Consider the following 14387-nt stretch of genomic DNA (forward strand, 5'->3'; position numbering starts at 1 on the left):
AAGTACAACTTTAGTTCTTAGACTCTACCTTCATCTTACTGAGACGCTTCAGCTTCTTTCTGCTCCACACTGTCGCAACCGCGGCTGTCAACTGAACCCCAAGATGGGCCGTCAATGGGTTCAAGAAGTCTAAAATCTTTTGTCGTATGGTCTAGAACGCGGGAAAGAGAAGAGTTAGGGCAGAGTAGTACTGGGGCTATCATGTTATACGTATATTCCCGAACATGTTTATTTTTGTGGGATAACACACGACGAAAGAAATAATAAAACCACAGAGGAAGTTCTCTCACTTTGGTGGTTTTAAAGTAAACGGAAGAGGATCCCTTCGTGGCTCCAAGGAGATCCACAGGTCTCTTGTGAGTCTCCTCCTTTCTGAGAACATTCCAGAGAAGGGCCATGGTGTTGACAATTCGAGGCAACTCTTCCAGAATGGCATTCTTGGCATTTTTCAAACTGGTAGGATCGCTTACAGCGGTGGTCTAAAATTGAAAATGAACACGAGACTCAGCTGCGTGTGTGGCATTGGGTCCCTTCCCAGGAGGCCAGGGCATGGGTGGGGAGGGGTGGGGTGGGAGTCTGGGCCCTAGCACTCCTCTGAGCAAGTCCCACCGGCCGTGGTCTGGAAGCAACACGCTTCCTGGGCACGTCAGCCTGTAGCCTTCCTTTCTGGGCACCTGGGAGTCTGAGGCTCCACGTTAGACTCAAGTCATTCGGCCAAAGCATTAGCTGCATTCAAAAATTTAATCCCCAAAAGGACAGAGCAACTGACAGCTAAAATGGCTTCAGATTGCGAATTTCACAAACACCAGGAGGTCAAGTAAAAAATACACGTGAAAAAGATGACATTTTATCCCATTTGATTACTAACAAAACAATGGGCAATGGGAAAGCGCCTCGGGGAGTGCCCGAAGAACTAAACTACATCTGCATTACTTTTGCATATTTGTGCACACATATTTGCATACATGCTTGCATCATTTGCAAGCATATATTTGCATATATATTTATGTTCCTTACACGTACACATTTCTTATTTGAACAAGTCATAATCCAATGAAGACAAAGCAATATATGAAATTTGCCTGCAACTCAGCTGGGGGGAAAAAAAACTCACCTTTTTGTTTTGGTTGGGTTGTTCCAAAAGACAAAAATGACTAATGGTTGTCAGACCTTCCAAAAGAGTGAGTGGATAATCCGGAGAAATGTTCTCCCTCTTGGAGGTTAAGCTTTGGTGAAGAAATGAGAAACCCGTTCAGAGAATTTTGAAGAATGAGGCTGTCAAGTTTTTAACCCCACCTCTACATGCAGAAACCAGAGAGCGAGCACTATCTTCAATAAACCGGGGCCCTCGTAATGAAATCGTGCTATAATAATGAGGGGCATCTTTTGTACTATTTCACATTCATACAGTCCCTTTGGAAAAAATGTTTGCAGATGCTTTAGACTTTCTGTGAAGGTGATGCATGTTTTTATTTCTGTTTTGCAAAAGTCACGGAGAGTGGCTGCAACGCTCAGCTAGCCCGGGTATCTGTGTGCAATCAAAAATGAAGGACAGAAGCATTTAGTTCTGGGTTTCCCCCCCGCCCGACAATGCTAAATCGGCTTCCGATTAGGCTGAAATCACCCTCCGCCAGGCTTCCCTCGCACACCAGCCACTCATCACAAACACTGGCCTCAAGGTAGTCAGCACGTATCGCACGGTTTGCCATACCTGATAGACAGCTTCACAGATTCGCTCTCATACTGCTTGACCAGCTCGTCCAAATTTTTGCAGATCTGGACAATGAAAGGAGTCACTGTCCAGCCCAGGGACTTTCCGAAGTACGGTAAGGAATGCGTGACCAGGCTCACCCAGGCCGGGTGCATGCCGTAGCCGTAGGCCGGCTGCAGCCCCCGCACCACGGCGGCCACCAGCAGGCCCTGGGAGGTGAGCGGGTGAGGCTGCACGTACTGCATGGCGCTGATGGCCTGCTGGAAGTTCAGGGCCCTCCGCCACTCCCGGGACAGTTCTGGCTGATTGTCGGCCTCCTCTTGGACCTGGCCCAGGTGATGTTCCAAGACAATAAGCACCTGCAGCAGCTTCAGCAACTCGATCTGCAGCGGGTGCTCGCTCCAGATCTGATCCTGGCCCAGGTTGATGAGACTTTCCTCAAAGAGGCTCTCTTCCTGCAGGGCCCGGCCTCGCTCGGCGGTGGCCAGCCCGTAGCGCTTCTGGCTCGTGTACATGGAAGCGGACAGCGAAAGCAGGACAAACTCCTGAACTTTGCACCTCTGCAGCAAGCTGTGAATGAACTCCACGTTCTTTCCCTCGGCAGACTTGGCCACGGACACCAGCTGCGTCATTATTCTAATCAACACCTCCACGCTCTTGACCTGCACATCCCGGTTGCCGAGGACGTCTCGGTGGGAGACCTTCAGGTAACAAGGGTAATAGCTGCGCAGGAAACTGAGGCACAGGTAGGTGAGGAGCTCGATCAGCAGAGAGTGGGGACACACGCTGGGGGACTGGGTCTGGAGCTTTCCATAGAAACTCTGGCCAACGAGGGCCTCCTGGTGGCGAGCGAGGAGGTTGGAGATGAGGTTGAGGTGTGCGGTGGAGCTGGTGTCCATGCTGGTCCTGGACACCGCCTCGATGAACTCCTTGGGGTTGGTTTTGAGCACGGCCTCTAACACCGAGAAGGCATAAAGAACTCGCCGGGAGTCGTAGGGCTGCAGGTAGAGCAGAATGTGCTTGAACAAGGCCTCGATGGTCTCCTGCCTCTCCCGCTGCTGCTTCAGCAGCCGGGACGTGCTGAGGGCCTGGAGCTCCAAGTCGGCCTCCTCGTCACTGGAGAACGACTCCGAAGCCTGGGTCTTGTCTGAGTCCACGCGTGTCAGGCTTAATTTGGCACCGGACTTGAAGCCTTCGGCCTGGAAGGCCGCCAGCAAGGCTGAGCGCTTGGGGTGAACCCTGCCGCCCATGGGGATGGGCGCACAGCAGCTCTCTTCGTTGCTCAGCTCCTGCGGGTCGTGGGAAGGGGAGGAAAAGGAGGACGTGTTCTCGCTGTCCGTGTGGGCAGAGCTCGTGTCTGCAGACTCCGTGTGCTCGCTGCTGTCCAGGGCGCTGCAGGCCGTCCTGTCGGGAAGGTCCATGTAGTAGGGAAGGTCATCCTCGCTCAGCTCGCTCCCGGGTGGACACTTCTCTGGTTCCTTCTCCACCTCGGCCCAAATGGCCTCACGGTCGACAGTGGTGAACTGGCTCAGAGGCACGCCTTCTTCAGAGCTGCCTTCCTGAACCTCGGGCGCTCCACACGGCTCTTTGAAGGGGGTTTTCTTCCTGTTAAACCAACGATGCAAGTCTTCTGAAAATTACAAAATGACAAATGACTTCAGGACAGAAGAGGGAGCTCTGATAAGTTAATTCTAGAATGATCTTTATCCGAAACCCAGACAGAAAGATCGATGTTAATAAAATTCCCCCATAAAACTACAATGCCAGAGTCTACATTGTATTATGGACAAGAGGTGGACCGAGTAAAAGTGAACGGGTCTTTTAAAATGTTCAGGGCACCAGAAAATATTGGCTACACCGTCGTAGAAAATACAAGTACTGCAACTTTTACGGGGAGGGTGATTTAAAAAAAAAAAAAAGCATATTATTTTGTTCCTTTCAAGAAATGAGTTTCGGGGACGCCTGGGTGGCTCAGTCGATTAAGCCACTGCCTTCAACTCATGTCATGATCCCAGGGTCCTGGCATCGAGCTCCTTGCTCAGCAGGGAGCCTGCTTCTCTCCCCGACTCTGCCTGCTTGTGCACACTCTCTCTATCTCTCTCTCTCTCTGACAAATAAATAAATAAATAAAATCTTGAAAAAAAAAAAAAAGAAATGAGTTTCTTTTTAAGAAACGTATCCCACAGAAATGTCAGGTTTTCAAAGCTGTTAGGTATTCAGTGAACTCTCATGAGTGAAGACAAGCTGGAAGGCGAACAAAACATTACGAGACCGAGACAACTTACAGCACAAGCTCACCATGGAGGACTATCTGGGTTTTTCAAAGACACATCTGTGTGTACTGATATGGAGCAATGTGCAGGATGTATTAAGTAAAAGAAGAAAAACCAAGCCGCAGAACCAAGTTGTGCTGAACAAGCTCACTTAGGGGACAGCACCTATAACACGCAGCTCTGAAAAAATCTGGAAGACCGTCCACCAGCCACCAACAGGACCTAGTTCTTTTTTTTTTTTTTTTTAATTTTTTTTTTAAGATTTTATTTATTTATTTGACAGACAGAGATCACAAGTAGGCAGAGAGGCAGGCAGAGAGAGAGGAGAGAGGAGGAAGCAGGCTCCCTGCTGAGAAGAGAGCCCGATGCGGGGCTCCATCCCAGGACCCTGAGATCATGACCTGAGCTGAAGGCAGAGGCCTCAACCCACTGAGCCACCCAGGTGCCCCAACAGGACCTAGTTCTATTAGCGAGCACTGCAGGGGACTTCCGTGCATGGTCTGACCTCCTTATTACTCCAATTGTTAAAATAAGCATGTTAGGGGCACCTGGGTGGCTCAGTGGGTTAAAGCCTCTGCCTTCAGCTCAGGTCATGATCCCAGGGTCCTGGGATCGAGCCCCACATCTGGCTCTCTGCTCTGCAGGGAGCGTGCTTCCTCCTCTCTCTCTGCCTGCCTCTCTGTCTACTTGTGATCTCTGTCTGTCCAATGAATAAATAAAATCTTTTAAAAAAAATTTTAAAAAAGTAAGCATGTTAGTCTTTCTGTAATCAGAAAATGTGCAACGCTTTAAAATATTCAGGTCTCCTCAAAAAGGAACACCATCCAGCAAGAAGTCTTTGGTAGGTACCACCAAACCGATCTTTACAGGCAGCTCTCAGCAAATCTATTCTGTGAGCATCAAGCAAGATTAGGGAAGGAAGAAGAACAGACATTAGAAATACATGAGCTGCCTAAGGCTCATGGTGATATTTTCAAAATAGGTATCTACAATATTACAGAGATAGGGTGGGGGGTAAAGCAGAACTCTTCTGGTTGCTTCCAGGGGAAGGACAAGGCAGGGAAAAGACATTTTCTCCTATCAGGGCGGCAGCAGGAAACATGGGTTAGGGGAAGCAGCAGGAAGTGCCCTGAGACTTTAAAAACTGGGGCGCACTATGTTAAGGACTTTCTTCTTAACACAAAGGGACACCAAAAAAATTTAGCTGCCATAAGTGACAGCCAAACTTTGAAGAAGGTGCTTTACTTTCTCATAACATGGAATAATAGAATGCCTTTTCTTTGAGAAGGCAGCCAGCTTTCCTTCCTAAAGGAAAACTAGAGGTTCCAGTTTTGGTCAGGGAACCTTGTAAAGAGAGGAAGTGTCTCAGAAATGGCTACTTATGGGGGTGTCAGGCTGCTTCTCCCTGTAAGAGAAGACTGGTGCAAACAGAAAATTCACAGCCCAGTGGGCTAAACAAGCTAAGTTAAAGCTTGTAAAGTCATCACTGAGAAAACGGCAGGAAGTCATAAAACACTGCTAATGTGGGAAGACATGTTAGTTCATGAACTGTGCTAGGTACTAATCACCCAAATGTGATGTGCTCATCGGGTTTATTTTAGCCTCGTTTTCGTTCTTCCTGCCTATATTCTACCAATTTGCACTCAAGATGCCTCTGGGAGGGGCGTCTGGGTGGCTCAGTGGGTTAAGCCTCTGCCTTCGGCTCAGGTCATGGTCTCAGGGTCCTGGGATCCAGTCCCGCATCGGGATCTCTGCTCAGCAGGGAACCTGCTTCCTCCTCCCTCTTTCTCTGCCTGCCTCTCTGCCTACTTGTGATCTCTGTCTGTCAAATAAATAAATAAAATCTTAAAAAAAAAAAAAAAAGATGCCTCTGGGAGTGCCTGGGTGGCTCAGTTGGTTAAGCCTCTGACTCTTGGTTTCAGCTCAGTCATGACAGAAAAATGAATAGGCAGAAAAGAAACCACTTACCTTGGTGTCGTACGTTCACAAATAAAAGTTATGTTTTAGATACGTACAACTGACCACATGACATGGAAATTTCAACTTCTTGGCCGTTCATAGCTGGAGGCAACCTAAACTACCCCTCGGTCTAAGCAGGGATCTGGAGAGAAGTGTCAGCCTAGCAAGACACCGAACCACAACTCTTCTAAGAGGAGGCACACTGGGAGACCCTGGGGGGGAGGATCTGTTATTCTTTCCTCCTGCCTTAGGTGCACTTGAATTGTTTTCAGTAGCAGAAGAATAAAAAATCAGCTATTTTTATTGGAACATGGGTTACTAACAATTTCTTTTTTTATAAAAAAAAAAAATCTGATTTTTCAGTGAAAACAACAAACCCACTCCCTAGCATTTCTAAGTGCTGGTTCGCCTGCTCCTTACATTTTAAGAGTCCTCACAACTTTACAGAGTGCCCTCACACTGCCGGTATCCGGCCAAACCACTGAGCAGGGCTAAGTGCCTTGACTGTCCCCCTAGGCAGCTGGGGTCTGGAGCTGGGTCCAAGGGTCCTGGAGCCCCTTGCTCCCTCCCAGGCCCAGGGACGTTGGGGGACACAGTGTTCCCCCGGCTGCCCTGGGAGGTGTGCTCACCTGCTGAGTTCTCCTGCTTGAGGCAGTGAATGGAGGTCCTCTGGGTTTTGGGCTGGAGCAGGAGCAGGAGCATGGGTTCCAGGATACGGGCCACATCACCCAGGGAGAGTGCGCGCACCAGCCAGCCCTGGGCTGCCGCGCTGATGGCGCCGTCCGTGCAGGCCAGACTGTCCAGCACGACGAACAGGGATCTGTGGGTGGGAGGGGTATCATGGAGCCAGCATCTGGCAATCCCGTGCACCCGGATGCCCCTGGGAGCTTCACCCATGCTGGGCCTAGGAGACCCAAGCAGACAAAGACAAGGGGATTTCCACCCTAGAATCACTGGAGGAGCTTTTTAAACTCCTGATGCCCAGGCTTCACCCCAAATTGATTAAATTGACTGTGGGGGTGTCCCCCCACCATCAGAATCAGCTGACATTTCTCTAAGGGTGTGTGTCTGGCCCCACACCTTGTTTTGGAAACAAGGAAGGGGATTTTTTTTTTAAGTGCAACAGACTGTACTGCAATAAAATTCACATCTCAAGCACACGGTCGATGACACGCAAGTGTCCACACTCAGTGCAGCCACGGCTCCGATAAAAGACCCAGACCACTCCACTTCCCTACGAAGGTCCCCTCACAAGGCACGATCTCAAAGCTGCTCAGGTGATTCTGCTGCATGGGCCAACTGCCCAGGACCAATTAAGAAAATTCCTACTACACATCCACAGGAGTCTGGCCTGAAGTCACTCAGGGGATCATGGGAATTGTTTGCTGGGTATCCAGAAAATGGGGTCATGCTATCCATTTCACACGCTTTCCCCTCCCCAGGCCAAGACCCCACCCAGGAACCCCAGCAAAGTGTCCTTTGCATTAAGGGTAATATACCCATGAGGACCATCTTACCTGTCAAAGGAGCGATTGTGAGATGTCACACGACTGCCCTGGGTCTCTCTTGTCAGGTGCCAGATGACGGAAAACCTAAACAGAGCTTCCAGTCTCGTTCCCTTGATGAGGAAATAAACAGAGTGAGGCACCTACTCCTCTCACAGCACACTGCTTGCGGTCACAGCAAACCTGGCTTTAGTCACACACACAAGCTCAGCAGAATGACGGCAATATGAGCGGCGGTGTTGGGCTCTCGGTGGTCTCATGTGGCCCGGGGGAAAGGAAGACCAGCATCCTCTCCTCCTGGACACAGTAGAGCACATTCTCAAGACTCCACATTAGCTCATGTCCAGGGTCATACCTGGGCCTGTGGTCGAAGATCACAAGACCACGAAGAGCGCGGTGTTCTCACATACCTGACGTGCCAAGTCCAAGTGGATCAGAGCACAAGGACACAACCTGCCTGCCAAAGACGGCCAGGGTGACATATTCTCTATGACTGCCTACTTCACCAGTAGCTCTAGGATCCCTGAAAGCTCTCAGGGTCCTGCAAACATCATGGGAGTTGGGGGAGATTTCCCTGGTGAGTCTTAATATGGACACAACCCATGTTTAGGACTCTAAAGGGGATGGCCAGTCCTTTGAAGGCCTCCCAATCCTGAGATCCTATAACACCTCTGCTTCATGATCAGGATGACCACTGAGCCCCAGAAGGGCTGAATACATGTAAGTCTGCCCTGGCCATGTACAGGGATGGGTGGCCTGGCAGTTGGGATCTTTCCAGGACGGAGATGATAGGCTGCAAAGACTTACCTTGTCAGGGTCCAGGAGGGCGTGGCAGATGATGTCTTCACAGATGTTGGCCGTCGGGGCCAGGCAGTGCAGCCGGTAGAACAACTCCACACAGGTGATGTGATGCTCCCGGGTCTCCTTGTTCAGTTGATTCCAAAGCACACGAGCCACCCTCTGGGACAGAAAGCAGAATGTGTGAACACAGGCAACACCCAACTTCCTCCTTGTGCCAGTCCAGTCATATCCCCAAGGAACTAGGTCCTCAATATACAAAGGAGTACCACTAACAAACAAAAGGAAGCAAACCAAACCCCAAACCAAACCAAAACCTCACCAGGTGATGTTACAGGTTAAACTTGGAGGTGTCTCTATACCCAACATGGGGCTCAAACTCATGACTCTGGGATGGGGAGTCACATGTTCAACTGACTGAGTCAGCCAGGCACCCCAAAACTACTCTTTTTAATTTTTAAGCAAGCTCTATGCCCAATGTGGGCCTTGAACTCATGACCCTGGGATCAGCAGTCATGTGCTCTATCAAATGAGCTAGCCAGGTGTTCCTTGAACTTGGAAGTTCGACCTCGTAGCTAAGCATACTGCAGCTCTTGCCCAGGTATTAACATTATTTCAGGGAAGAAATCAACAGGAAGCAAGAACCTACCGGCTGACATATCCTTTCGACAAGACAAGCACACTTGACCAAGCCTTAACTACATGCTGTTACAGGGAGGTCCGGAGCTGTGGCCGCCAGGAAGTGTGGTGGATTTGCACTGGTCGCCAGTCTTGAGGCAGACACACTCACAGCACCTTACCACCTAGGGTTGGCTAACACTGGTCGCCACGCGGTACTGATGAAGAATCATGGCTTTCTGCTTTAATTCCACAAACCTGTCCGTTCCCATTACTCTGTGCAGTGCCACGGCAGATGCCCAGTTCATTTTCAGGTCACAAGTCACACCCAAAGCAAGTCCTCCACCTCCTCAGCCCTGATCTTAGCTCTTTAAACCTGCAGGCCCTCTCAAAGCCCCAGGGAGCACCCGGGGGGTGGGGGGTTCCAGACCCAACCAGATGAGACTCAAAGGGAAGGACCCACTTCTGGAAGGGAATTTCTGAAGGCATTCTTCCAGGTCATGGGAAAAGACCACGCATCGTAAACTGTGATATTTTCTAAATACATCTCAGGTCAAATGATGTTTTTTGACCCATTTATTTGTATTTGACAAAACTGTCTTCTCTGTTAGATCAAATTAACCGTTGACTGGCTGGAGCCCCTAAACCATTATTTTCATTACTTTTTTAATCTAAGGGAATGTAACCAATTACCAAATTGCAATGAAACCTGATACAAAAGTTTTAATTAAGCAGAGTAATCCCCTTACTTGTCATCCCTGGGGGCAAATTTATGTGGAAGAAACTCCTTTTGGGAGGTTTAAAACCATGTTTTTTGAAGGGTTAGGGAGCTGATGTTGATCACAACACACACCCCTGCTCCTTCGTCGGTGTTGGGCTTCTCATCCCTACGTTCTGAACACTTTCTTAGTGAACTGAATTCTGCCATTACCACCTGGTTAGGAAGCTCGGGGCACTCGTGGGATAGTGGAGTCCGAGAACTGGGGCGGGGCCCGGCTGCTGGTGCAGGCGGCTTCACTGCCTCCCACCGAGCATCTCGACGTGGGGAGCAGCCAGCCAGTGCTGCTGTCCTGGACGGCTTTATACTCTACGAAGTGCGCTCCAGTGCCCCGCGAGTGGTAAGCACTCAGATATGTACCAAATATGACTCAAAATAAAAAATCAAGGCTTCAGAAAGAACTCAGAAAAGCCTGCCTTCCAAAAACATCACCAAGGGTACATCGTCAAAACAAGAGTGTTTAATGCAATCATTGTTATTCTATTAATAGCTTTCCGAAGACTCACAGACTAAATTCTTCTGTTCCATTCCCTGTGCCTTACGACACAACGACCCCACACTTCTCAGATACACGCAGGAGCAAGGAAGGACTTGCCCGGTCACTGCTACTGTATCATAGTGACACTGTTCTTGCTCCGAGATCCACACGGACTCAACTCTGGTAAGAAAGGGAGTGGGTGTGGGATGAGGTGCCCTAGCCAAACAGCAATCAGATGAGGCTCCACCAGGACCTAACCCCGCAGATGGGGTCTGAGTGCACAAGTTAGTCTGGCTGTGTGAGGAGCTCTGTGAACTCTTCCAGAAAAAAACTACCATAGCTGATGAGAATTATTAAAAAAAAAAAAAAATCACCAAAACCCACAAATCATACATTTAGAGTTTCTGGAAATTATCCTAAGGGCACTCATGCAATAAAGAAACATTTATTCAAGAAAACCTACTAAATTCCAGTAAAAGCAACAAGTCTGTGGCAGTGGAACTGTGACCCTATCCGCCCCCACTCAGCCCAGCTTGGTGTGACAAGGAACATGACTATCCACTGCAGGTGGCGTTCCCTCCCCCCAGCTCCCAGTCCAAGGCTCTGCATCTCCGTGGAAGGGGCAGGCCACGGCATTTCACGCCTCTTCCTCACTCCTGGGAGGAGGCTATGTCCAGACACTGCAGGCCAGGAGTGCCAGAGCTGCGATCGTTCTTACCCTGGCGTGCTCGGGCCGGGATGTGATGTGCTCCAAGAAGCAAGCTCAGATGACTAGGGGCCACCGCCCCTGTGGGCGACCTGCACGGCTAGCCCTCCAAGAGAAAACAGGTAACTGTCTCTGCTCCCAGCTCTTCCTGAGCAATGGCCATGACCCAGGGAGCTCCCTCAAGGAAAGCATGAGGAAATTCAAACTAGGAGTGCTCTCAAGAACAGTGGAATTCTGTAGTAAGCAATTACCACAAGCCCAGTAGCCCCACAACAGCAACATGTTAAACCAGAGGCCAGCTTGTTTACCAGAAGTAACTGGGACGAGAGATAGCCAGGAAGAATCCTCACGGGTAAACAAAACAACTCACAGTCTGGCCTCAAAAAACGATCAGACTGGAGTAACGCAGGCCTTCGGGCACTGCTGAAAACACAAGAGCAGGTGGCCAGCCAGCAGTTCGTGGGGCCTAATGGCTGTGTGTGATGGTGACAGAGACAGCCTCACAGAGAGAGCAGGGAAAGCGACGGTCAGTGAGAACCCTGCTAAGACCACCGTCAATGCAGGCGACTGCACATCCCTCCAGGGAGCAGCGCCAAAGGACTCACACGACAGGGGAGACGGACTCACCAGTCTAGGCGAGTCACTGAACAGTGAACAACAGACGAGGACAAAGTAAGACGGGGGGTGGTCAGAATACAGTAAAGTTGCTATGATACACTATCTAAAATGTCCAGTCTTCAATAGAAACAGTAAGACATGCAAAGAAACTGGAAAACCCGACACTCGAACAAGGGAAAAAAGTGGGCAGTAGAAGGTATCTGTGAGAGCAAACAGATTTATTCAACAAAGACCTCAAAGTAGCCACCTCAAAGTGCTCAAATACTAAAGGAAACCATATTTTAAAAAGTAAAGGAAGGCATGATGACAATTTCTCATCAAGCAGACAGACAGTATCAACAATGGCTCAGTCAGTTAAGCGTCTGCCTTCGGCTCAGGTCATGATCTCAGGGTCCTGGGACAGAGTCCTGCTTTGGGCTCCCTGCTCTGTGGGGAGCCTGATTCTCCCTCTGCCTCTGCTGCTTTCCCTACTTGTTCTCTCTTTTGCTTGCTCTAGTCAAAATCTTGAAAAAAAAAAAAAAAAGAAAGAAAAGAAAAAGAAAAGGCTGAGTAAAATGGGAGGCACACAGATATCACTGGAACGTGCAGAAACACACTTGCGTGGAGCAGCACAGAGGGAGGCAGGAGCACAGGTCCACCGGGGGGAGGCTATGGCCCTGGTACAGACCGAATCCACAAGTCAAGGGCCAGGAATGGAGATGGAAAATGGTAAAAAAAAACAAAAAAGCACCCCCAAACCAAAACAACAACAACAACAGCAAAACCAGAGAAACAGAAAGGAGCAGGGAAAATACGTGCGGAATCAACGGACAAAAACTCCCCAAATTTGATAAAACACCAACAACAAAACATTAAGCAACATATCCAAGAAGCTTGAAGCATTCGTAGTAGGATACACTCCACACGATCCAGAACGGACCTATCACAATGAGATGCTAACAGACAAAGACGAAGAGAAAATCTTGAGGGCAGCAAGAAGAAAACCACTCATCAGTACAAGGGAAACCTGAGAAGATCCAGAGCTGCCTTTTCGTAGAAATGCCAGAGGCAAGAAGACAGCGAGTCACGTATCCAAATGGTGAATCCCAATGTGAGTTCAAATATTCACATGAGCATTTGTTACAGGATTATTGAAAAAGTGCTGTGGCTTACTCGGTTAAGCATCTGACTCTTGATTTCGGCTTCAGGTCATGATCTCAGGGTTGTGAGATTGAGCCCCGAGATGGGCTCCATGCTGGGCGTGGAGCCTGCTTAGGATTCTCTATCTCTCCCTCTGCTTCCCACCCCACCTCCCTCCCCTGTGCACCAGGCACACATGCTCTCTTGCTCTCTCTCAAAAAAACTGCTGTTTTACTTAAATATTGTACACTCAAGCATATCTGGGACTGATTAAAGTATATTTATTCTTATATTCTAAGTTTTGAAAGAACAGAAAAAACCTAACCAAGAACATTATATCTAGTAAAACTGTCTTCCATAAAAGGAGAAATAAAAGACATTTCCAGATAACAAACACTGAGTGAGTTTGTTGCTAGCAGACCTGTCTTACAAGAAACACTGAAGGAAGTTCTGGTGTGGGGTTGGGGGGGGATGGAGTAACTGGGGGATGGGCACGAAGGACGGCACTTGATGGAAGGAGCACTGGGTACCGTCTGCTGGGTATGTGTACCACTAAATTCTACCTCTGAAATTCATAACACAGGATATGTTAATTAACTGAATTTAAATTTTAAAAAATCAAGACAAAACAAACACTAAAGGAAGTTCTTCGAGGTGAAAGCAACTGACCCCCGACAGTTAATCAAATCCATACAAAAAGCACCAGTCAAGGTAATTGTGTAGCTCTAAAAAGACAGCTTAAATGCCTATCTCCTTTCTGTCAAATGATTTTTTTGAAAAGGCTGAGTAGGGCACCTGGGTGGCTCAATCAGTTAAGTGTCTGCCTTCGGCTCAGGTCACGATCTTGGGGTCCTGGGATTGAGCCCTGTGTCAGGCTCCCTGCTCGGGGGGTGGAGGGGGGGACTGTTTTTCTCTTTAGCTCTGCCTGACGCTCGCCCTACTGTGGTCTCTCACTCATTCTCTCTCTCAAATAAATAAATAAAATCTTAAAAAAAAAAAGTTGCGTAAAATGCAAGGCATACAGGCATCACTGCACTATTACTAGAACGTGCAGAAACACACAGCTCCAAAAATATACTGAGAAAAACCATTAGAGCGATTAAAACATTACACAGGAAAATATCCATTTGCTGGAAAAGAAAACAGTAAAGGAAGGATAACAAAAAATAGGGAAAACGCTAAGTAAAATGGCACGCTTCTGTGACTACGGTAAAAAACCACTGAATTGTATACTTCAAGTGGGTGACTTGTATGATAAGTGAATTTTATCTAACTATAGCTGTTATTAACAACAACAACAAGAAACAAAGCTGAGAGGTGGCTTAGTTATGTGACCTGCTTGGGAAGAGCTCATCCCAAACAGGAAAAAGGCAGCCTGTTTCTTTCTTTTTTTTTTTTTTTAAGATTTTATTTATTTGATAGAGATCACAAGTAGGCAGAGAGGCAGGCAGAGAGAGAGGAGGAAGCAGACCCCCCGCTGAGCAGAGCCCAATGCGGGGCTCAATCCCAGGACACTGAGATCATGACCTGAGCCGAAGGCAGAGGCTTAACCCACTGAGCCACCCAGGTGCCCCAAGGCAGTCTATTTCAAAGGGTTTCAACGCACAGGCTGTTAGGACCTGAAGGGACAGTAGAGTTTCCACGTCTCATTCACCCATAAATTATATAAAATAACTCTTCTAAGTGTCAAAATTTTCCAGGGTGTCTGCGGCCCCATCCCCGCAGGTCCCGGTGAGTGGGCACATCCCCATCGGCCCCACATGACCTCCTACCCCTTGGCCCCTGTCACTGCTGCGTAGGTTGGAGAAGCAGAAGGCGCTGACC

The 14387-nt window shown here is 48.7% G+C and overlaps 1 protein-coding gene across 4 annotated transcripts in view; it reads right to left on the reverse strand.

Moving 5' to 3' along the window:
- The window catches only part of DOP1B (DOP1 leucine zipper like protein B), a 99903-nt gene that overhangs the window by 29857 nt on the left and 55659 nt on the right, over positions 1-14387 (reverse strand). For all 4 annotated transcript variants that reach the window (XR_013966418.1, XM_080796745.1, XM_080796744.1 and 1 more), the window contains exons 15-21: positions 8256-8408; positions 7461-7561; positions 6573-6763; positions 1712-3341; positions 1115-1226; positions 291-479; positions 29-151 (exon numbers count right to left, since the gene is read on the reverse strand). Coding sequence is in view for 3 of the 4 variants with exons in the window: in XM_080796745.1 (XP_080652871.1) it covers positions 29-151; positions 291-479; positions 1115-1226; positions 1712-3341; positions 6573-6763; positions 7461-7561; positions 8256-8408 (2499 nt within the window). In the remaining variant the exon portion in view is untranslated. The remainder of the gene's footprint in view (positions 1-28; positions 152-290; positions 480-1114; positions 1227-1711; positions 3342-6572; positions 6764-7460; positions 7562-8255; positions 8409-14387) is intronic.

Source organism: Martes martes (assembly GCF_963455335.1).
Source record: "Martes martes genome assembly, chromosome: 1".
NCBI classification, from domain to species: Eukaryota; Metazoa; Chordata; class Mammalia; order Carnivora; family Mustelidae; genus Martes; species Martes martes.